This window comes from Mesoplodon densirostris, chromosome 10 (genome assembly GCF_025265405.1).
Source record: "Mesoplodon densirostris isolate mMesDen1 chromosome 10, mMesDen1 primary haplotype, whole genome shotgun sequence".
NCBI lineage: Eukaryota > Metazoa > Chordata > Mammalia > Artiodactyla > Ziphiidae > Mesoplodon > Mesoplodon densirostris.
This window is the reverse complement of record NC_082670.1, coordinates 25,306,507-25,331,489: the sequence shown is the minus strand read 5'-3', so window position 1 is coordinate 25,331,489 and position 24,983 is coordinate 25,306,507. Positions and strand designations below refer to the sequence as shown.

The window sequence follows — 24,983 nt, the reverse complement described above, 5'->3', positions numbered from 1 at the left end:
TGTGACGTGTGGACTCCTAACCACGTGCACCCCTGAACAACGGGCCTGAAAACTAATGATGGAGACTTTGAGGAGTGAAGAATTATTTGTAAGACAACAAGAAAAGATGTCATGAATCAGGACATGAACAGACAGAGGACAAGTCGGGGCTCTTTTACTTTCCCAAGGCAGAGACCACGGCTTCATTCATCTTTGCACCCCTAGGGTCCTTGGCACAAAGGAGGGACTCAGTAAGTATCAGTAAGTGCTCTGGGTATGGAGATCTATGGATCTACTCAGGAAAGACTTCTGCGATGGGGTGAGCTGAGCCAGGAAGACTACAGATTGTGGTAGAGGGGAGGGGGGAGGGTAAGAAGAATCACGATTGTGCTGGGAAAGTGCAGGAGGCCTCCACCTAGAACCAGCTGGCTTAGTGCATCATGGTGGCTTTGGGGGGCCATCTACTGCATGGGCCAACTTCAGAACAGCTGAGATCCCCCTTGTGTTTCAAACAAGCTAGTCTAAACCGGGAAGCGGAAAGGAAATCTGGCCCTCAGACCCCTTGGAGCTTGCATGCATCCATTCATTCTAAAAGCTACCGGGCTCCAAAGTCAACTTTTTGCCTACTGAGTTCATCAATGGGATGTTGTCCATTCCAGCATCGTGGGCATTTCAACATCTTGCTTCCCCGAACAGCCAAGCCCAGATGAAAAAACAACTGCTTCCTTCAATTAGGGAGGCACCATTGTCACATAAAAATTCAAACTCCATTTCCAGCCACAAAACTCCACAGGCTGTCCCACATTTCATAATTTACCGAGTAAATTTTATCAGTTACCTGATGGTCTAGTGAGTCTGAGCTCCTCCACTTGAAACTGTCAGGGAAGTAATTTCCCGGTGGATACAGATATTCCAAGACTAGTGGTAATCGGACACATGATCAGAATCCTATTTATGCTCCCCTGGAACCTCCTCTTGGTCCCAGAGGGCCGAGGGTACAGGGCACTCACTGGCCGAGAAGGAAGTGGGTGTAAGTGGTATTTGAGTATTGTCTGAACTGGGGCAAAAGGGGGATGCGGAAGCATTTGACGTGCTGCCACTTCTCAGAAGCCAGGGCAATCCTGGTCTCACCAGAGATCGGGGAAATAAGTAGCTTAAAGTAAACGGGTTACATGGTTTGGCTTATTGCAGTCAGGAAACATCTGCCCCAAAGGGCTGTTGTCAGCGTCTGCAGTATTTCAGGAGCACCGGTCTCGCTTCGCCACCCACCCCTCTTCTGACTGCCCGTGGGCATAAAGGAGGCAGGGCTCACACAGGAGATGGAAGAGAATCGGCAACTGCTACAGGGCTGCATGGGTCTCCATCCTGCCCCGGGGCCCAGAGCAGAGGGCGGGTGACCTTTATGGAGTGCAGCAATGGGCTTCCTGGACCCCTGACTTCGCTTGAATCCACAGGAGGTGAGAGGGCACCAGGAGGGGGTCACTGCCTGGCTCCCTCCCCACTGGGCGATGTGGCAGTGGCTAGATCCAGTACCAAAGGTCCAGCCCCGCTCCTGCAGCCACAGCTCCCGTGGCCATGACCTCTCCCTCTCTCTCTCCTTGACATCTCAACAAGTTCTGCATCCACTCCATCCCAGGTCTCTTCAGGTTGAGGGCTATCTTCCACGATTGCAAGCCCTGGGGGGTTTACCATCCCGAATCTGTCTTCCTTCATCACATCCCCACCCTTGCTAAGAGTGCCTTCAGGGCCTCCCTGGTGGCCCAGCGGTTGAGAGTCCGCCTGCCGATGCAGGGGACACGGGTTCGTGCCCCGGTCTGGGAAGATCCCACATGCCGCGGAGCGGCTGGGCCCGTGAGCCATGGCTGCTGAGCCTGCACGTCAGGAGCCTGTGCTCCGCAACGGGAGAGGCCACAACAGTGAGAGACCCACATACCGCAAAAAAAAAAGAAAAAGAAAAAGAAAAGAAAAGAAAAAAAAAGAGTGCCTTCAATAACCTTCAATCACCCCATCTGTTTCCTGTGGGACCCTGACGGAAGCCAATAGGCTCCTCAAATAAAAGGCTTAATACTAACCCCACATGATAATCATTAACCTCATCAATACAACCGCTGGCAACAGGGCGCTTCAAATCAGCAAAATGCTCTCCCATCCACACATGGTGGGAGTATCACCTGGGAAACTAGTGGGAGGCAGGCACACAGTCACTCTCTGAGTTCCCAGTGATGGACAATGCTGACAACCAAGAGAAACCGCTTTCTTTGTGCAGGAAGCCTGGGGACTGGCTTCTCACAAACTCCCATCAAGACAAGCCCCCGCTGTGGACCAGCGACCACCCGCCTGCATGTTCAGGGGCCTTTTCTGAGGACACCACTGCCCTCAGGCTGCAGGAAGGAATCCCAGGCCACAGGTATTCGACCGCAGAGCTTCTAGCCCTGATTTTGGAAAGTCACGTCCACTCTGGGGACTGACTTTACACTGACAAATAAGGTCTCAATAATCTGATCTGCTCCAGTCAGGAAGTAAAAGGCTCTCAGCTTGCACGTGCTCCAAGCGCTGCACGAAAGTGGGTGGAAGGGGTGAGCTAGGGAGTCCCCAGCCCAGCATCCCCTCAGACACAGGGGATTCTTTTCCCTTTTACTTTGTGGGGATAGAGTGCGCCTTGAAGGAGGGTGGGGGAGAGGGGAGGGGGAGAGAGGGAGGAGGGAAAGTCTGCAAACAAACTGGCCCTCAGCTCTGGGACAGCCTTCCACCTTTTCCTCCAGCTGAGCAGCCTGGGGGCAAGTTGTCTGCCAAGCTTCCCCGTGTAAACACTCTGGCACCAGCTGGGGTTTGGAATCTGCTGAGTCTCTGCCAGCTGGCAACCTGGAGATGGGCCGGATTAAAGGAATGCGTAATGAGCGAGGTGGTGGGAGACAGGGGCTGTATTTACCCAGAGGGGGTCTGCAGGGGTCACTGGCCAAAGGGGGCTCTGGAAGCGGAAAAATCCGAAGGGAAGAGGAAAGGGGTTCCAAGGTGCCCAAGAACCATGCCCCACCCAAACGGCCCAAGACTGTTATGCTCATTTATTTTTTTCCTTCTACAAACTGGCTTCTTTGTCCCCATCTCGGTCCCCCTGGCACCCACCACATCTCCCAAGCCAGTTACACACGGCCCTTTGAAAGTTCCACAGCTGGTTGCTCCAGAAGGCTCAGCGCGATCAGCCAGCTCGACACTCGATCCTCTGCGATCCCAACGTGGGAACGTTAACACGGAAACCCAAGCCACGTGCTGACAAGCAGGCCCCGGGCCACACTGGGCCCCAGCCCGAGGCCAGGCAGGCAGGGCACCGAGAGTCAACAGTCCCAGCGGCCAGCCAATCTCCAGCCTTAAAGACAGAGGCTGCAGCCTCCCCCATGCGAAGTCCAGAAGACAAGGACTTGGAGGAGACGGGCCACTGGACGAGACCACGAGCCCACCAGACCCTCACGCCCTTCTTCTGCCCAGGGGGAGCATGCGGGGGACAAGAAGTGACCCAAGTCCAAAGTCCTGGTGGGTACTGGTGGCCACACCTGCCAGGAAGCCACCCGCAGCCCTCCTGAAGCACCTGCAAACATCTCACCCCAACGCAATACACACCACCAAGAAGAGGAAGCAGGTGGCCCTGCAGAACAGGAGGAAAACAGCACAGGGAGGGGGACTGTTCTTAGGAGCTCAGCCACAAACCAGATGTGAGCCTCAGGCTACTACCCCACTCACAAGGCCTTGGGGTTCTCCTCTTCTTTTTCTTTTTTTTTTTTTTTCTTTTTGCGGTACACGGGCCTCTCACTGTTGCAGCCTCTCCCGTTGCGGAGCACAGGCTCCGGACGCGCAGGCTCAGCGGCCATGGCTCACGGGCCTAGCCACTCCGCGGCATGTGGGATCTTCCCCGACCGGGGCACGAACCCATGTCCCCTGCATCGGCAGGCGGACTCTCAGCCACTGAGCCACCAGGAAAGCCCCATCTCCTCTTTTAAAGGGTGTTCTCTGAAGTCCCTTTGGTCCCTGGGATTCCTTCACACACGGATGCTTCCAGGACAGAGATTCACCCCACCCCCAGGGTACAGGGTTCAAGGCTTGGCCCTTCTCCCTTAGAAATCCTGCCCCAGTGACCACCTCTATTCCAGTGACACTCAAATCTACTTTTCCTACTCAGATCTTCTGCTGGGGGACGTTCCTGCATCTTTACCTAAACATCACACCATCAACTCCATTCGGCATGCCAAAAATCAAACTGTGCATCTTTATTCCAAAAGCTGGTACCCAAGAGACATCCCTATATCTGCCCATGTCCCAGGCTGCAGGCAAGGAGCCCCACTGTCCCTTACAGCCACCTGCTGGCTTTTTCCTTTATTATGTTATTAAATCCATTATTTCCAGTCACACCCTCATCTCTCACCAGCCTACAGAAGAGGCTTCTAACTGGATTCTCTCCCTTAGGTCTCAACCTTCCTCCCTCTCCTCCCACCATCCTAGGTAGAACAGCCACGCTATACATAAGATGAACAATATAAACCCCCTTCCAAGCTCCCTTCTGCTTTCAAGATAACGTCTAACCCTTCAACCTGACAATCCTGAACCTCCTTCCCTTTTCACCCTTGATTGTCACAACTCCCCATTTTAGGACATTAGGATGTCCTAAAAAATATTCTAGAATATTACTCCATGAAATACTCTCCAAGGTCAACAAATATGTTTGGTGCAGGGATACAAGACTCCTTACTGCTTGCTACTACATTAAAGGCTCTGACAAGTCCTGCGGTAAATATATCTGTTTGGCCTCACATTTCCCAAGCCTACCCGGCCCCAGGAACTTTTGTAGCATTTCCTCTGTTAACTGCCTTCTTCGGTTCTCCGAATGCCTTCTCTTGCCCAGAACGCCAGCCCTCTGTTCTGCCTTCCACTTGTGTCTCTGCTTCGACTTCCCTTTGAGGGCCAACTCTGGCCTCACCTCCTCTGCAAGCCTTCTGCCCACCCTGCCGTCCGCGCTGCTTCCTTCCGTCACCCCGGAAGCCCACGCTGCCTGTGCTCCTTCCTGAGCAGCAGGGGAGCATGACAGTGAAGAGCCTGGACTCTGAATTCAGAGAGACTGTGTTAAACCCCAGCTCTGCCCTCAGCAACTCAGATGGAGCTGTTCGGCTTGCGCTGTGTAGACAGAGATAACAGGATCTATTAAAGAGAACTGTTACGGGGATTAGGGCAATTAGAAGGTCAGATCTAGCACAAGGCCGGGCACACCACACATTCACTAAGTAACAATTAGCCATTTTTCTTCTAATTTGTTATCATTGCTTTGTCATTTATCATTTTCTGTGTGTCTTCTCGATGGGAAACCACTGAAAGCCCCAAGGCTCCTCCCACCACTCCCTCTACATAATCAGGTTTAACAAATAATGTGTTGATAAGGCCACCGCCCCCAACAGCTCCCCCTCCACCAGGTAGCAGGTGAGTGCACCCCTGGGCAGGGAAGAGAACTCAGCAGCCCGGGGCTATGAGCACTGAGCAAGAGGCTGTCCAAAGATTCTTCAAGGCAGTCAAGTCCCGTAACTTCCCAGAACCCCTCCCCCGAGGCGTTACCATCCTGCCCTGCCCCCCACCACCTGTCCACCTTCTGCAAACCCTGGAAGGGTGGGGAGGCTCTCTGGAAACCAAAGCGAGCGGGTCTCACCCAAAAAGTGGACTGGGCGGCCCCTTTCCACAGGCCCACACTGGGCAACAATGGGCTGCCGAGCGTGTTAGGGTTGAAACTTGAACTTTTCAATTGCTGTTTTTAAAAGCTTAAATTTTCACCACAGGCCTTTTTGTTCATGTGACTTGTTCAGTTAATAACTGGAACTGAGAAGTTTCATTTCCACTTCTGGTCAATCCTGACTTGTGTTTTTCTTAATGCGTTTGTAGATGCTTCTCTGAATGGTTTTTAATACCCCCATTTCACCCTCTGAGCCATTCTTCAAAAGGCTTCTGAAAAGCAAACTTTTATTTACAGCAGGTCGGAATGACACCTCTAAGATCCAGGCACGAGCATATCTTTACAGCATCGCCTGGCTACTCTGCGGACACCCTCCTCCAGCTTCCCACACACACACACACCCCAATTCCACGTCCAGCCTCTCTCCCCCCATTTCTCCATTCGACTTTCCTGCTCTCCAAGCAACAGGCTCTGCACCAATCCAAACTTTCCTTCTTTACATCTACAAAATGATAACAGCCTTAATGTGCCTTTTCTGATTAGCAAAACGATATATATTTCGTTGAAAAAATATACATGTATGATAGATACGAGTGTGGGAAAAAAATTAAAATTACTTGAAATTCTACCACACGTAGAAAACAAAACCACTGACTATATTTTGATCATTATCCTTACAGCTATCTTTTTATAAAAATAAAGCGAATCCAAACTTTTAGAGAGGATCACACTGACAAGACATTCTATAACCTGCTTAAAAAAAAAAAAAAACGCACACCCATACGTTATGGAAATCCTTCTGTGACACTGCATATAGATTTATGTCACCATTTTCAACTGATCTAACCAATCCCTTGCTGGTAGGCATTTCGGAACAACCTCATCTTTTAAAAATGCTAACGTCTCAAAATATTTGGATATACCATTGAGTGGGGGAAAAGTCAGAATTTGGTCTGTGCATTTTTATTACAATCATGAAAAACCATAGTGTCCAGGCATAATTAAACTAACTGTGCTAAGTGGGAGAGCACGAAGAAATCTGTTTATAAAAGTGGTATTCAAACAGCAAAGAAAGTCGTTCAACAAAAATAACTCGTAAAACGCAAACGCCTCATTATCTTAAAAAATGCTATGAGAGGTCACGCCTTAGTATAAAATATTTCAAGCAGCTGATGTCCACTTCATTGGACCTCACAGTTTTCTTCCCAAGGGGAAAAGGAGACAGTGGTCTGAAGCCGTGTGATCTTTGAGAAGAAGGGGAAGAGGTGAGGGGTAATTCTGAGGCTTGAGCACTTGAGGGAGCCCACGGAACCACGGGCTGGGGGCTCAGAGCCCACCAAGGAGAAACCCTCAGCAAATGGACTCCACTTCCACATTTCTTAGCAGTCTTGGTGGCCCAGGAAGCAGCGTTTGAGCGCAAATGGCGTGTCTGGTGTGGCATGGATGCACCAGGACTATATATAACTGTAACGTGAAGATGAGAGGCACAGAAAAGTAGCTGCCTAATGACGGCTGCAAGGGTCATGGAATTAATTAATATTCACGAATAACAATCACCGATGGAGTCCTTACTTGGTATCAAGCTCTGTAAAAAACACTGTATGTACAGGCACTATTAGCTCACGTGATCCTTCCAAAAACTCAATGAGGTGGGCACAATTACTTTCATTCCCATTTTACTGACCAAAAAAATGGGGTATGGTTGAGTAACTTAAATTATCTAGCGAAGTGTGGGAGCTGGTAAAGAACCAGGCAATGTGAACGCAAAGCCTGCACCCGCAACCTGTACACGCTTCATGGTATTTACAAGCCCGGCACGATCTAGCAACATGACACTGGGAATCGGGGTGCCCACCCAGACGTCGAGGACAGCCAAGCCTCACACCTGCAGTCTGTTTTCCAAGGGGAGGAGAGCCTGGGAGTGAACCGTCCTAATAAACCTACACAAGAAATCCACCACTGGCTTCCACTTCCAGGAGGTCACCATGGAAATGCACAAAACCACATGTGCCCTAGAGCCAGTCCTCTCCGATCTATTTAGTTTAGTTTACACATGCCCCTTGTCTGGGACTTCGGCCACGTCACCACGGTCATTTTTTAGCAGTAAAGTGGAGCGAAGGCACTCAGGACTAATCACAGAAGTCACTCCTGGAGGCAGCAGAGCTTGCAAGCTGAAAGACAGTCTATTTAAACTAAACGTGCCGGGTGGAAGGGCTAGGATACGGTACTTGGGCAAACCGCTGACTGGGGGTTTGGTAGAGCTCTGGCTTGGGCAGCAGCACCCTTCTCCCACCCGCCCCGCCCAGGCTGCGTGGCTCTAGGGCTTGGCTCTCACGCAGGCACCATCCCCGACTCTTCCCCGGGCTCTGGGGAGCAGAGGTAGTACCACCACTCCAGGGAGTGACGGGGTGAGAACCAACCAGCAGGGAGCCAACAGGAAGCCAGGAGGGAGGGAGCCCTGCAGCATGAGGTGGAAACGTGGCCCCACCCCCAGGCACAGAGCCCAGCATGACTATGGCCACACTAAACGGTAACCACTGGTTTTCTTACCCCTTCCCTGCATGAGCCCGAGCACAGAGCCTGTCTCAACCATCTCCAGGTCCCAGGCACCTTCAATTAGCAGGCGCTCAATAAATATTTAGGGAATAAATTTAAGAGTTCTGGTGGTGGTTGTACAACAGTGTGAATGTCCTTAACGCTACCGAACTGTACACTTGAAAATTGGTAATAGAGGAGTAGGGGAAAAAAAGGTTATTATGGGGTTATATGAAATCATGAGTGTGAAACTTCTGAATATTGTAAAGCACTATAGAATTTAAATCAATTAAAAATAATTAACTTTTTAAAATGGTAACACAGTTTTATGTTATATATATTTTACCACAATTTAAAGAGAACAATAATAGCATGTATTACAGAAAAAAACCGGTGGTGGCACTCAGATACTTCTAATACTCATTGTATGAAATCTGGCATTGTGTGGGTTGAATAATTGGAGTTTGAAGTATGGGGTGGGTTTAATTAGGTAACTGTTATCAACAGTGAATCATGATTCATTGAAACAAAATGTCACAAACAGATGTCAAATACGACACTCAGTAGGTCCTTCCTGGTGTCCTAAAGCATTAGAGAGGAGGCCCCAAATCCACCCAAGAATTTGGACTCCTCCCCACAGCCTGCCAACCGCAGACCTTAGAGGTGGCACTCTCACCTGTTACGGGGGAGAGAGAGAAAGCTGTCCACAAACCTCCCTCACTCCCATCTCCTTATAGGACGGGAGGGTGGTGTTCCACAGAGCAGATGTGTGGATGTTACTAAATCCTACTGGAAAGAGATGGCCAATAGGTCTGAGATGTTCTGCTTCTTTAATAAGTATATGTGGTGTACGAATCTCCAAGGAAGGGAGCCTGGAAGGAAGAGTTTCACGTACCTCTGTGACCCAGAACCTTACAGCCTCCTGTTACCACCCCCGGGGATTTCAACAGCCTGGAACTCATAACAGGAAACATCAGTGTAACAGACGTGACGGATTATTTGGAATATCGTTAAGTGCAGACCTGGCTCCCCAGTTTACTGCCTGTGTGATCACCGGCAGTTATTTGAATTCTCTCAGCCTCAGTCTTTTCCCCTTTAAAATGGAGTAAGGACTCGGGCTCTGAAATCAGACAAGTGGGCTGTGAATTCTGTCTCTGGCCTCTTGACCAGTGGAAGCTTGGTCAGGTTCCCTGGTCTTTCTAGACCTCAGTTCTCTCACTGTACTATGGGAGCAATCACGGTACCCACCCCAAGGGTGACAGTGAGGATGGGATGACAGGATACAGGGAAAGCGCTCACTGCAGTGCTCGGCACAAGGTCAGCACTCAACACACTTCATTCTTTGACCCTAAAAACTGTAAAGTGCTATATGAATGTCAGCATCCTATAAGGCCCAAGCCAAGTCCCACTCTTCTTCTTATGAAGCTTCCCTTGCCGGAATCTAAAAGCGTTCTCACCTCCAGGCTTACGCGGTGTGGAAGACCACTATATTCACTACAAATGTATCTGGCATTTAGTCATACACTGATACCTAGTATTATATCCTACATTGATATCTAGTGATTCAGATAGAAGAAATCTTATGTCAAGTTCCTTTTTTTCCAAAACATAACTGGGGGGAGGGGTGTTAAATGAATTTAAAAGCTACAAACGGGGCTTCCCTGGTGGCGCAGTGGTTAAGAATCTGCCTGCCAATGCGGGGGACACAGGTTCGAGCCCTGGTCCGGGAAGATCCCACATGCCGTGGAGCAACTAAGTCCATGCGCCACAACTACTGAGCCCACTCTCTAGAGCCCGCGAGCCACAACTACTGAGCCTGCGCTGAAGAGTCCGCAAGCCACAACTACTGAGCCTGCGCTCAAGAGCCCGCAAACCACAACTACTGAAGTCCGCGGGCCTAGAGCCCACGTTCCGCAACAAGAGAAGCCACTGCAATGAGAAGCCCATGCACCGCAACGAAGAGTAGCCACTGCAATGAGAAGCCCACGCACCGCAACGAAGAGTAGCCCCCGCATGCAGCAACAGACCCAATGCAGTAAAAAATAAAATAAATTAAAATAAAATAAATTTTAAATAAAAATAAGGAAAAGCTACTTTTTTACCTACTGTAAAAAAAAGGAATTTTTAAGGGAAAGATATAACATTGAAAGCTAAAGTCTTCCATAAACTACCTCCTGAAGACAATCAATGTTGACAGTCTGCTGTGATCTTTCCAGATTTTGCATATATAAACATAATTTTTTATTAAAATGGACTCAGGCTCTATATACTATTTTTTTCCTCAGATATCAGTCCATGTCAATACATATTGACCTTATTCTCTCTTAAACAGCTATAGAGTATTCCAGCATATGGCTATACTATAATTTACTTAACTGGTTCAATATAAACAGATATTTAGGTTGTTTCAAATGAATGATGACTTTAGGGCAAGATCTGTGCCCTCTATTTCAGCATCTTCATAGAGGTGGCACTGTGCACATGGTGAGAATTCAGTATATCCTACTGTGTAAACTCCAAAAGTATTTGCCTGTGGGTCACAGATGGTCACTGGGACACAGTCCACCTAATATAAATTTCAAAAGCCAGCGCTGCTGTGTGAAGCCTGGATAGTAGTGGGCAATATTTGCAGTGCTGGCCCTGAGATTTAACTCTCAGACCAAAAAGACAAATAGTTCAATATAGTTTCCATGCCGGCTGCTTTCCCATATTAAAATTATTTGATGACCCAGCAATTCCACTCCTAGGTATATACCCAAGAAGACTGAAAATATTATGTCCACACAAAAACTTGTACACAAATGTCCATGGCAGCATTATTCATGTGGTGTGATGCAAACAGCCCAAATGTCCACCAACTGATGAATGGATAAAGGAAATGCAGCATTTGCATACAGTGGAATATTACTCAGCCGTCAAAAAGAATGAGCTCTGATACACACTACTACATGGATGAACCTTGAAGACGTTAGGCTAAGTGAAAGAAGGCAGTCACAGGCTACATGTTATATGATTCCACTTACATGAAACGTCCAGAACAGGCAAATCCAAAGAGACAGAGAGTAGATTCATGGCTGGGGTAAGACCAATGGGAAGTGACTGCTAACTGCTTTGTTTGGGGGCTGATGGAAATGTAGAATTAGATAATGGTGATTGTTGTGAAACATGGTGAATATACCAAAAAAACCCACTGAACTATACACTTTAAAATGCTGAATTTTATAGTATACGAATTATATCTCCATTAAACATGCAAAAAAGATTCCTTCAAAACTGGTTATCAATAGGTGATTCTACTTTACCACTTCTTTACCTAAAGAATATGACATGGAAACCACTGGAATGCCAAGTGCTGGGCCGGGTGCTGGAGACACGTGGTGAGCAAGCCCTTCTCCTGCCCTAGTGATGAGGTTCCATACGGCGGAGGTGGGGCAGTAAGGGCCGAGATGGGGAGGTGCAGGGGACGGAGCGCTGAGGCAGGAGCAACTACCCTGCCCAGGGCAAAGGGGGCTTTCCAGAAAACCTAGGAAGGATATGCAAAAATTAATAAAAGTGGTTACCTGGGGGCAGGGGAAGGGAGCTGGATGGGAAGAGGGAGGGGAGGGACATTTCTCAATCTATTCTTCTCACATGTTTTTGATTTTTGAACAATGTGACTGTATTGCCAAATATCACCTATTAAAAAACATTCTTTTTTTACGTTTTAAAAGGCCAGGATTCTAGGGCTTCCCTGGTGGCGCAGTGGTTGAGAGTCTGCCTGCCAATGCAGGAGACAGGGGTTCGTGCCCCGGTCCGGGAAGATCCCACATGCCGCGGAACGGCCAGGCCCGTGAGCCATGGCCGCCGAGCCTGCACGTCCGGAGCCTGTGCTCCGCGACGGGAGAGGCCACAGCAGTGAGAGGCCCGCGTACCGCAAAAAAAAAAAAAAAAGGCCAGGATTCTAGGCTCTCCGTCTGTATGCACATGCTAAAGTAGACAGCATTCCTAGTGAGCTCACGGGCAGCTGAGAACCCAGAGAAGAAAGCATGGATGGAAAGGCTGCAAACGACCACCAGCAGCAGCAGAAAGGCAGCTCAAGACACACTCCCCTGTGTGTGCACTGGCCCAGCCTTGATCGTTTCACGCCGGCTACGTATCAGGCACAGAGGGGTGGGGGACGCTGAGAAAATGTGAAGCAACCCTTCCTTCTGGGGGGTGTTCACAGCAAGTGCAAGGAGCCAGCCTTGTCCCTTCTGCCTGTGACTTTCCTGGTACAACTCTGACGGAGTCACGCCCGTGCTCAGGAATCTGCAGTGGCTCCCTATTACCTAAGCTGAGGAGCAAATCCAAACTTTGGGCCTCCGCGGCCCTGCCTGCCCGTCCAGACGCATCTTCCATAACTTCCCTCCTGAAGCACCTCCCCAGCTTTGGCAACACAGAGCCACTTTCCACCCCCTTACCTCTCTGTCCTTTACACAGGTCCCTGCTCTGCCTGGAACACCCTCTCCCCGGCCCATCTGCCCGGCCAGCGTCCCTCAGGCCTCCAGGCCCAGCGCAAACTTCTCCTGTTTACAGTGAACTGTCCCCAACGCTCCGGGGGCTTCTGTGCCCTCCTCTGACTCACACTGTACCCGTGCACACAAGAGCACCGACGACACCGCCCCCTCCCAGAGGACTCCGGGCTCTGTGACTGCAGCATCTTTGCCTCGTCATCTGTGACCCTGGCCCTAAGAACAGTGCGTGGCAGAGAGCAAATGCTCAGTGCGAGTCGGGCTCAATGAATAAACGAGAGAAATACAGAGGCAGGTGGCAAGGAGGTGTGAACTCCGTTAGGGGCCAGGGAGAGCGTTCTGGGCAGGTGGTGCCAGTGCGATACAGGAGGTGGGCGTCAAGGGAGAAGCTCGAGTCAGTCCAATGAAAGGGGGAGAGAGAAGATGGGGGAAGGGTGCATAAACAAACGGGAGGCATGAAAGAAAAGTGTTCAGGAACCACTAGATGGTTTGTGATGAGGGGTCAGGGCAGGGGCGGGCCGAGCGTGGAGGACAAAGGCTGGTCAGACTCCAGGGGAGCCTTGAATGCCATGCCGAGCGGCCCAGCCTTCGGGTAGGCACCACCAAAGGGCTGTAAGGGAGGGAGACCCAGGCCCAGCTCTGAGTCTGAGGACATCAGCGGAAGCTCCGTGGAGGAGAGGCCAGAGGGGAGGCCAGACAACAGGCCGAGGACCAAGGTAGGACTCACTCTCACTGTTCAGGTGAGAGAGGCCCAGGGTCTGAGCTAAGGCCGAAGAGCAGTGCTCGAGCGGGTACACAGAGCAACGCACAAGGTCACGCCGGTGGGACTTAGTGACCAGACGCGGGGGCGAGGCAAGGGAGCAGTGACCACGGGGGTCTGTTCTGACACGTGCACTTGCTTTAAAGCATTTCCCTCCTTCGCACACCATGTAAACTACAGGCACTGGGGGTCAGGGGGATTTAATAAAATCGTGGGTGATCACCAACAGGCCTCGGGAAGAAGACTCCCAGGGTTCCACCAGGGGGGTGAGAAATCAGACAAGGGGCAAATCTCCTCCTTCTGTTCCCAGGGGCCTGGCACCAGCTCAGAGATGGAAGGCACGCGGCAGATCAGCCAGCCCTCACCTTGTCCAGCACACGTCAAAGAATGACGATGACCCCCGTCAGCACCGCCTGGCAGAGCATGTACAGTGAGGGCAGCAACTCTGTGAACGAAGCTGCACACAGGCCAAGCCTCCCTCCTCTGTCCCCGGTCAACCCCCTGCAGCCCCATTCCCGCCCATCCCTAGGAAACCTCCCCAGAGGAGCTCCCCCGCCCTCCACCTCTTCTGACACTGGAAGAAACCCAGCTTCCTCGGGTCAGGCCACCGTACTTGAGCATAAGCCTCTTCACGGCTTATGCAGCCGAAAGAAAAAAGCAGGGGGCGGGGGAGATGTTCCACCTGGCTGAGGCCCGACTTCTTAAAAAATCAGAAATCACATTAGATGCAAAACATACTGTTTGAATAAGTCTGAAGGGCACTCTGGTGATAAAGTCACGCGAAGCCAGCACCACACAGTGGCACAGAGAGACACCGGTGTTCAAGGACAGCCCCGCACCGGGGCAGCCTCGGGGTACAGCGGGGCCCAGGCGGAGCCCTCCTCCCTCCCTGCCCCCCGCCGCCCTAGTCTGACCCTCACAACTGCCGGGTCGCACAGCGTGCCTGCCACACCGAGTGCACACCAGGGAGTTCGGGTGTGTGGGTCCCGGGGCATACTTCTCAGTTGGGGTGGAGACTGAAATTGTGTTGGGGGTTTGGGGGAGTTCTCCTGGGGGTCAGTGCTACAGCCTCCTGACCAGACTCACCTCCAACCTCACCTCCACGTATCTCCAGAACAGGGGACACAGCCTCACACCACTGTCCTCCCCAGGCTCTTCAAAGACCCCCACTGCCTCCGGGAGAAAGTCTCAAGCTGTCGGTCACCACCGTCCACCTGCCCCAGCCACTGCTCCCATCTTAACGTGTTCTTTCTTCTGTAACCTTGGACCAGATACCCAAGCTTCCTGTAACTGTACGTAAAGTGAGTGCAGGTGGCTGTCAGCAAGGGCCTGAGTGACTCGCCCGGTGTTGAGGTCACAGGACAGGGCACGGGGCTGACCTCTCCATGCACCCCGTTCCCAGCTGCGTTCCAAATGCTGAGGGAGCCCCACACGGTCGAGGCAGCGCTCCAACACCTCCCGAGTGTAACAGGAACAGTGGGGAACGAGCGCTGGGCCCTCACCCTGCAACAGGCATCTTCTGAGCGCTGGGTCTGTACTAACATTTCGTATTTTGTGTTGATGTTTCTAATCCTCCCAACGACTCTCAGACATAGTATTATCCCCATTTTACTGATGAGGAAACTGGGGCATGGAGAGATTAAATAACTTACCAAGATGACACTGCTAGGACACGGAAAACCAGAATTCAGACCCAGGCCACGTGGCTCCAGGCCCACGACCTCAGCCCTATAATCCACGCCTCTAACAGTCCCTAACAGAACCACACCACAGGGACCCCTCATTACTTAGTACTACACAAACAAAAAACAAACTCTCAGGAAGCGACGTGGAGACCAGTGCTGTCCAGCAGTACTTTATGTGATGATCAAAATGTTCCATCTCAGCGCTACTGGGGACTTGAAATGTGGCCGGTGTGACTGAGGAACTGAATCTTTCGTTTCATTTCATCTTGATGAGCTTACATTTAAATAGCCAGGTGTGGGCTTCCCTGGTGGCACAGTGGTTAAGAATCCGCCTGCCAATGCAGGGGACACGGGTTCGAGCCCTGGTCCAGGAAGATCCCACATGCCGCAGAGCAACCAAGCCCGTGCACCACAACTACTGAAGCCCGCATGCCTAGAGCCCGTGCTCCGCAACAAGAGAAGCCACCGCCATGAGAAGCCCGCGCACCGCAACGAAGAGTAGCCCCCACTAGCCGCAACGAAGACCCAATGCAGCCAAAAATTAATTAATCTAAATAAATACATAGCCAGGTGTGGCTTGTGGCTGCCTATTGGATGGCACAGGTGAGGCCTACATTTGGTGAGTCCAAAACTGTGACATTTCAAACCATAACAGATAATTCCTACTTGAAACTAGGCTTCAGGAGGGTGTCACTAAGTGCTGATGCATCTCCTCACAACAACTCTCCCCCCCTGTACTGGTGTTAATTCCCTCTCATAATTTCGAGGCAGAAAGCATGCCCGTGGGCAGGGGAGCTGTAGGCCTTGCAGATGGAGTGGGAGTGTTATCAGCTGGCCGGGCAACACCTTAAGAACGCTGCTGTAGGTGTGGGGTTGGGGGGTGTTTCACTCTCTAGGCTCACCCTACTGAGCCAAAATAAACCGGCCCCTAGGGGCGTGAGGGGTGGAGGGAACGAGCGGGTCCCTGAACATGCACACACGCTCAAGCCAGGGCCCGGGACCACCCTGAGCACCGGCGCGACGAACGCTGAGCGGGCAGGGCACACGCTGGCCGTTCTGCCCAGGACAGTGACCTCTTCTTGCTCTTCCCGGGTCCCCTGTCAGCCTGGGAGGGGCCACACGGCCTCTGGCTCGAAAGTCACAGACCGAGCCCACCCCCTCTCCCATCCCAGGTGATTCCTTTCTAACATATGGGTTTTCTCCTCCCTCACCACTGGTTCTACTAAGCTCTATGATGACATATCAAACCCAAATTCAGGCTAGATTTCAACTCAAATAAGAAATGAAGCCAAAAGCAGAAGTTGAGACCACTACCTCAACTTCAGGAGGTAGTGGAGGCAACTTTTTAACCCTGAATCCATGTGGCTGTGGGGAAGGTGCTCCTTCAACTGAAGTGTTACCCGTATGTCCCAGCCCTGTTCTGCATCAGCATCTTAGAAAGGCATGACTGAGCCGCAGGGCAACTGACACCCCCAGGAAGCAGCGGGGCCCAGACTGGAGAAGGGGCCGCACAGCTACTTAGGGGCAGAGGCCCCGGGGCCCAGTCCTCACCCCTCCACCGCGCAGCTCCCTGCCCGGGCTCTGTCGCGGGGACCCTGGAAGAGGAGCACGTGCCCGCACATCACGCCAAACCAGAGACCAAACTGCAATTACAAAAAAGAAAAAATCAGCGATCCCTCATTCCTTTCCACCTCCACCCCCTCTTCCAAACAGTCACAAAATCCATACAAACAAGTTATTCCCTGCCCATCGAGGGCAAAAGTTGATCCAGTACAAAGTCGGAGAGCAAACCAAACACACTCTAATCTCCAGAAGTGTTGGGTCTGAAAAGCCCCATCCCGTCCCACGTCCCGAGAAAGAAGTTCCTGGGAGAAGAGTTCCTTCTCTACAGGAAACAGGGCATCGTGAAGGGACTCCGCGACTTCCCGCAGGACTCCGGGAATCACGGAGCGAAGGCCTGCCTATCCTAGGATCACTGCTCCAGGTCAGGAGCCCCCAGACGGCCCTTAACCTTCAGGAAAGGAGCTGATAATACATCCCCTGTCACCTCTCACCCCAAAGCCACGTTCTCACTGACACTCAATGCCATCTTTTCGAAGATGCCAGCACTGCGCCGGGCACGCACAACAGACCAGAAACACTTGTTAACTAACCAGCGAGGTCGCGGGCTTTCCTCGAAGCAAGGGGGCACAAGTTAACAGAGCAGGGATAGGCATGTTGCTATACATTACGTCCCCACGCTTTGCCCATAGGTAGGCACATCCTTCTCCCTCCCCAAAGCCACGGAAGTCTTCATCATTAAAAAGTCTCTTTTTAAAATTCTCCGTGAAAACAGAGAGTATCTGCACCTTTATGATAAAGACGAAAGCAAAAACTGATTAAACTAATGATACTCTGTCCTTAAAACTTAAGGAGCTTTATTAAGAAACCCTCTTCAAAGGCAGGACAGCTGAGGCTCTGAGGATGATGTCCTTTCTCACCTCAGGTGTGACTCTCACCCCCCACTAACCCAAAAGGCACATCACAGATCCCTCTGGGGTTTGATGTTGAAAATCTTAAGACACCCTATGGAAGAGTTCTCTGAACCTGAAGCAAGGTCCCAATCAGTGAAGGCCTCCAAGTGCCAGAAATCACACCTTGCACACACATACACACTCACTGCCTTTGGTCAGTTCACTCACCCGCAAGGCTGTGACATACGAGATGCCCAGGAGTCACTGCCATGCTTATCTTCTGCCTGCTGACCACTCAGGGTGTTGGGTCTCTATTCAATAAACTCCCCCCTCCACCAACGGCAATGGCTTGAGGGTGAGGCCCAATGATCTGTAAGTTGCACCTGTCACTTTCATCAAGTTCAAGACCTCACTTCTATCCACAAACAGTCTATCAGCTTTAGGCTACCACATCGTGACCTCCTTGAAGACAGGGACCCCACCTTATTCATCTGCGTTCTCAGAGCTCCACACAGGCACATGGCAGGCGCCCAGTCAACAAACAGCTGCCGAGTAAATGAACACAGCACGTTTAGGAAGAATCTGTCAATTTCAAGGCTTCTGCACACACAGTGGCATTCAAAGGCAGCGTCGGGAAAGCCAGTGAGCAGATGTGTAAAAATGCACTGGGCCTGAGTCAGATGATGTGAGTTCAAGCCCCAAGTTTACCAGAAATTCACTCTGCTGTCCTGGGCAAATCACCCAACCTCTGGGGTCTTATTTTCCTCTTCTGTAAACATAGTAGAGGACGTCTAGGTTTCCCTTTAGCCCTTAGACTTGTAAAACGTGAAGAAAAGATGTGCCCTTGAGCTATGGCCATGATATTCACTTGATGATACGGGCAATGAAGATAGAGCAGCCAGAAGCAGCAACTCTCACGCAGATGTAGGCTAACAGCAGGCAGTAACTTTAACAGGAGGTAAAGCCTCTGCCCACTCGCCCACGGTCACGTGTGATACACACATTTGGGTCACTCTCTGGAATCTTTCAGGGAGTCACTGCAAATGGCAACGACTCTTCCAGACAGAAAAGCCTCCAAGTGGAACAATGACCCGCAGACATTACTTCCAGGTAATAAACAGATTCCACTCAGACAGAGAAAAATAAAGCGGCCTGTGGCTACATTCTGTAGACGCCCCGTTGGTGGAAGCATCGGGGCTGAGCTCTAAATGTGAGCCAGACGTGGCTGACTTCTTGTTTTGGCTCCAACTCTAACTCGGAGCGGATGGTCCTTGGCCAAGTCTCTCCTCTAGAAGCCAGGCTCTGGATGGGTATGACAACCCCCATAAACCATCCAGATTACAGGGTGAGGCTAGTAAAGCATTTCACAGATGGAAAATGCTGCCAACCCCTCGAGACAGATGAGGGGAGCTGTCAAGAGGCAACGTGGCTCGGGCAGAGAGCCACAGAGCAGCGGCTCACCTAACCCTGCGTGCCCCCAAATTCCCTCCAGGGGCCTCCCAGTCCCCCACTCACAATCGGGCTCCGTTCCTTCACGCAGGAAAGCTGTGTGAACCTACACTGTCCAGGAGACCTGCTTGCATAGCTCTTCAAACCGCAAAGTCAACTCCCAATGTTAACCAGTGGTGACTAAGTTGGGCTGGGTTTCCTTCCACTGGGGACACTTGAGACATTGAGGTAAGTCAAGGCAAAGCAACAGGCTGTGTATGAGACAAAGGGCTGCTCGTGAAATGAGAAGGGCTGTGTCAGGAGCCGTGGTAGTAGCTTTACTGTTTTCTTTTCCCTTTTTTTGCCCCCTTTTCTTTAACCATTAGATACCAATGGACACCAGATACACAGCGCTGGATGAAAAGGTGAAGAGATCCGTATCAGTAAAGTTTCCCACCAAAGGTTGCTAATAGCACTGTGGCTGATTAGAAGGCACTTCTGTAGTTTGGGAACTCTAATCCGCTCTTATCAACCCTCCAGCTTAGGCATTTATCAGGGTGGGAACGGGAGATATATCAGCTCTGCCACAGACTGATTTCTGGGGCCCCTGCCCACTACGAAGCAGATCAGAAAGGAGCTCGTGCCTGCCAGAGTGAAGTTTTCTCCATAGCAACACATGCGACTCTCACAGGCAGGACTAAGGCACTCTGCTGTGACCAGGCCGGACAGTGCCCCCAAGAAGCAGCGGCTGAGGGTGCAGACAACAGAGGGAGCTAGAGGAAAGTGGCACCGACGGAGCTGGCGGGGCAGCTGACAGCGGCAGCTCTGAGACCCTCCAGCACCCCCAGCCCACCTTCCAATAAGATGGATGGCAGAGGGACAACAGATGTTCTCTGTGGAGCAGGGGAAAGAGGCACCCAGGGCAGAGTGATCGCCCGCTTTGGAGCAGACGGCTGGCACTGGAGAACTTGGGGGAAAGGTCTCATGGAAAAAACAGGTCTTATCTAAACTGAAATTCAAGCCAGTCTGATGGTGGAAGGTGTTCTCACACACCCAGCAATGACGGCAATAACAGTGGCCACCAGCGTGGTTGCTGAGACCATCAATTAAGCGCCCGTGGGCCAGGGCCAGGGCCAGGGCGGGACATTTGTACCTTCATCCTGCTGTGAGGGTTAAAAACTCACTCACTGATAAACACCAGCTTTCTGGATGTCACATTTTTGCCAAAGGAAGAAACAGGGATCACCGAGGTGCCCTTACATCCCATAGGACAGGGTTACTTACACTTGAGGCTGGACCAGGAGGAACACTAGCTCCAAATCTCTGCTCTTTTGTTCAGATCACTGAAATGCGGGTAAAAATCCAACCACAGAACAAGGGCACCTAAGGGACTAAGTGGCCCTTCTCGGCTTCCCCTGACTCATTTCTCTAGAACGCCACTGATGGGCCACGTCAGAGGCTGGAGAGGAAGATGCGTAAGTCAGGAACTGTAACAGCTGGCAGAACATCTTCTAAAGAGATTAGGAATTAAAGTAAAAGCGACATCTGCCCTCAGATGTACGTCTGTGCTATATGCACGGCTCTTTGTACTAACAGAATGTAAGCAGGACTGTCTTACAGCACTAATGCTAAGCACCAGCAGGACCAGCAGCCTCCCTTCAGGTTGTGATGTCGACAGGTATGCCTGGAGGATGTGGACTGGTGCCACGGAACCCGTGTCCTGCCAGGTCGTGACATGACGGGCTCCCACTGTACACGCTGCAAACACATCACCCTGACAAGTCGACTGTGGTGTCAGCAACCGGGAAGAAGGCAGTTCCTGGAGAAAAGGTGGCTCCACCACATCTGCCTCCAAAACAATTAAAAAGCAAAAACCAGCCACTACCCCCAAAGTTCTCTGGGTCCTAAATTCTTAAAGTCATCACAGACCAAACAGGAACCCAACCTCCAAAGGACGGGCCCAGAATTTCAGAACCATTTCCGTGCTGCAGAGCCAGCAGCGCCTGCAAATGAGCTTTGCCATAAACAGAAAAAGTCTGTCTCGAAATGACACTTTGTAGGTAATGTACAAGTGGCTTCCTCTCTGCTGGATGTGCCCCCTTGTTCTCATTCTCTGTTCTCGCTAATGAGCGCCTTTTCCTCTCTCTTCCCCCTGCCTGTTTCAGTTTGAAACGTGGCACCGTGGCACCAAAGGAACAGGACATTGGAAAGGGAAAGGAGAGGGGAGGCGGCTTTCAAATCTGACACACACCCCACTGGCTGCCCACACCCTGGAGGCTGCTCCGGCCGGGCTCCACCTCAGACAGGCCTGAAGGACCAAAGTGTGGAGTAGAAATCCCCCTTGCACCACCTCTCCCCAGCAGAGTCAAGAAAGAGAAAGCTGGAAGGGAAGGAGGGGGGAAAATAAAGCTCCACATTCCTGACATTTTTTAGCCAAGTGCTGTGGCTGCACAGAACAGCTCTATTCCAAACAGCCCGCAGGATGGAAAGAAAACCTGGGCTCAGGGGGAAGAGCCTGCCCCTGGCCTCGGAAATGGGAGAAGGAACCCCAGGAGGGTTCAAAACTGAACCAAACGGAGGTGGGAGGGCAACCCTTTCATGTGTGTTCCCCAAAGGAAGTGATCCCAAGGGAAGGCACTTGGAGTCATCATCTCCTAGGGGACAGAACTAAAGTCCTGGGGTTCCTGCGGGGGAACGAAAGCCCCTCTGAATGCTGGTAAGCTGACCAGTGAGTTGGGGAAGGGGCGAGGCAGGGAAGAAGTGGAGACCAGTTAAGATGCAAAGGCCAGGCTGTGGCTGGCTGGGGTGGGGGGAGAGGGCCCCAGCTCATTGGCAGAGGCTGGGCAGGGGACCCCAGAGGGAGAAGTAGCCAGGAGACTCGCTCTTTGTGGGAAGAATTATAATTGAGTTTTCCTGATTCAGCTTCTGAATGAAGGCATCCTAGCCCTGCCCAAGTTAGAAACCCAAAAGCCTGCCATCCTCTCTCCCTGCCTTCCCCTCCCCTTTCCCTCTCCTTCCGTCCTCACTCCTAAGAAAAAGCGAGTTGTGTTAAGTGCTGGCCTGCCCCCCACCATCTGCATACACACACACACACACACACACACACACACACACACACCCCACCCCACCCCTCCAGGGAAGAACCCAGATGACCCTAAGTGATAGCTAGTAAGTCCCTTGCTGGTTTACCCCAACGGTGAGGATGCCCACACGTGTTTCTCTGAGGTCCTGCTCAGAGCAGAGTTCCAGAAATCTGAGTCCCCACCCCCAGATACCTGTCTCTGTGGAGAGTCAGTTGGTAGGTTCAGACAATGAAGACCTACTGTGTGCCTAGTGCAGCAGAACACACGTGATTCATAAGGGAGGTCTGGGCACGGCCCTCCTCCTCCCAGACCAACCTGCACCGACCCACAACGTACCTCCAGTGCACCTTCCTGAGGACACAACCTGTCCTGTACGTACAGATGCTGTGGGGCTAAGGTTCTACCAGAAGAGGGTGGTGGGACAGGGAGCCGTGAGGCAGGCATTTCAGCCCTGGCCCTTTCCACACTCCCCAGTCCAATCCCAAGAGGGGGAGGAGGGCAGGGCAGTTTTTTCGGGGTCTTTTTTCCCACCCTGGGCCTTCCTCTTGTCATGTACTGGGATTAAGGGCTCCTAGCACTTTCCACCTCCCATGGACGGCCAGGTTTAACCAATAGGACTTTCCACCAGACCAGAGGCAGCGAGGGAAGGTGGTACCGAGCTCAAATACTCGGCAGCTCTTTTTGAGCAAAGGTAAAAGCAGGTAGAGCCACCATCCTTAACGAATGCCAGAGACACAGTAGAGAGACCCACCAGGCTATGCAAGAGACGTCGCTGGCTGTGAGGGCTACAGCTGTCACGTGTGTCTTTCCAACCACACCCTTCAAGTCTGGTGACAAGGCACTGGGAGACCTCTTAGAATGAAGGACAGCAAGGAGACACTGAGAGCACTGGCTGGACCAAACAATTTTCTCCTATCCCGCTAAGCTATTACGATCAACAATAACAGGGTTTCAGGAGCAAACGACCTGCTTTCACATTGGTAGAACCTGTTATGGCTTTTGCTGCTCACGTGATCTCACTTAAACCTCACAATAACCCCGTGAGGAAGACAGGTTTTACTAATCTGTAATGATGGGGAAACTGAGGCTGCATCTGTTTTTTATTTCGTCAGATTAGTGACAGAGCAGGGACTGTGACACGGGGACCACCCTGGCTTGACAAAGCCCTCGCCGCGGATACATCAGGAGAGCTGTCGGGGTGGGTGGAAGTTGTAAAGGAGGCCTGCAGACCCTGAGGCCCAGCCAAGGACACATGCAGACATCCAACGCTGACTCGGCCACCACAAGAATGTCCCCAGCTTGAGGGCAGCTTCACTGACCAAGCAGGGCCCTTGTCATCCTTAGAGAGGAGATAGGGAACCCAGAGACGGACACAGAAGAGGAAATTAGCCACGCCAGGAATCTTCCATCTTCAAGGCAATTTATAGAGAGTTACAGCTTCCTAACCCATTCCTGAGAATGCAGATAAGCTGCCGACGAAGTGTCACTCACGTATCTGACCCTTGAGACAAGACAGACCACAGCAAGTCCTACACTCAGCGTTTGCCAGTTCTCCCCACTTGTGAATATCACATTTTTCTGGCTGTCGGGAGTAGGGAATCCTTCCCATCGGCCCCCTTGGATTCTGACCCCATTCGGGCTTACTAAAACTCCCTGCTCTATGAGGCCTGCCCCAGCTGTCCTGAGCAGGACCCCGTCGTCTCCCCCTACCTGAATAGCTTTGAGAGAATCACCTTTCCCCTAAAAGCAGAGGGTATCCCTGGCCCGCGCCTTGCTCCTGTCACAGGAGAAGCTCTGGGTCCACCACAGATGGATCTGAAGGAACAGTTCACAGAGTGAAACAGGGTTTATGAAGACTGGCCTTTGGGGCAAGAGCAAAAGAAAAAGGGGGGTGGGGAGGGTGGCGGGAGGACGGCAGAAGTGCACTGCTGGGATGGGGCCAGGGCCACACGTGAACACCCCGAGTCTGGCCCAGAGCGGAGGATGCAAAAGACCCCGAAAATCAAGTGGGAGGAGGAAAAGGGCCGGGGTCCCTCCCACTGGAAAAGCCCAGAGGAGCTAGCAGCCACGGCTTGGGAAGGGGAGTTGTGCAATGACTGCGGGTCTGGGAGTCTCCGGGCTTGGCTCCCGGACACCAGAATGGAACCCGCGCTGGGCGGGCCGGGTGGCAGCTCTGCGGTTGGTTCGAGGCCAGGCTGAGGATTCGGGGCTGCAGGGAGAGCTGCAGGGTATGGTAAGTGCCCCAAAGGGCGGCAGGGCAGGCGAGCACGGCGCGGAGCTGGCGGCGGTGTCTGGGCTGACTAGGAGGCCGAGGGGCACACAGTGCACAAAGCCGGGGGTGCGGGGGACCGACACGGCGGCCGGGAGCCCGGGCGCAGACGCGGACCCCGGAGACCCGCAGGAGGACGCCGGGCGGCGCGCGAGAGGGACGCTCCCCACCCCGCTGTCGCTCACCTCGAACATAAGCCCGATGAGGACGCAGAGCACCAGGCAGAAGCCGATGTCCGCATGGTTGTGGATGACGAACTCCTGGCTGAAGAGCGGGTAACTTTTCGTCCTCCGGCGGAAAGCCATGGCAGCGGGCGCGCACGGCCGGCGGGGCCCGCACCCGGCGCTCACCAGCCGCCGCGCAAACTTCTCGAGCCCAGGCCCACTCCGCCCGCCGGCCCGCCGCCCTGCCGCCCTCTCGCCCTCCCGCCGCCGGCCCAGCGCCCAACAACTTCTGGGGCCCGCCCCCTTCCTCCGCCCGCCCCCGCCCCCGCCGTCCGGAACCGCCCCCGGCGCAGCCCCCTCGCCGCCCGCGGCCCGCACTCAGCTCGCCTGGCTCGCTCGGGCCCCGCCCCCCGCGCGCTTAACCCTTTCGCCG

At 52.3% G+C, this 24,983-nt stretch overlaps 1 protein-coding gene across 4 annotated transcripts in view; it reads right to left on the bottom strand.

Annotated features, from left to right (window-relative positions):
• Positions 1-24,777, bottom strand: part of TRAM2 (translocation associated membrane protein 2) — a 76,797-nt gene extending 52,020 nt beyond the window's left edge. For all 4 annotated transcript variants that reach the window (XM_060111315.1, XM_060111320.1, XM_060111318.1 and 1 more), the window contains exon 1: positions 24,572-24,777. In XM_060111315.1, coding sequence (XP_059967298.1) covers positions 24,572-24,691 — 120 coding nt within the window. In that variant the 5' untranslated portion in view covers positions 24,692-24,777. The remainder of the gene's footprint in view (positions 1-24,571) is intronic.
• Between the last annotated feature and the right edge of the window lie 206 nt (positions 24,778-24,983).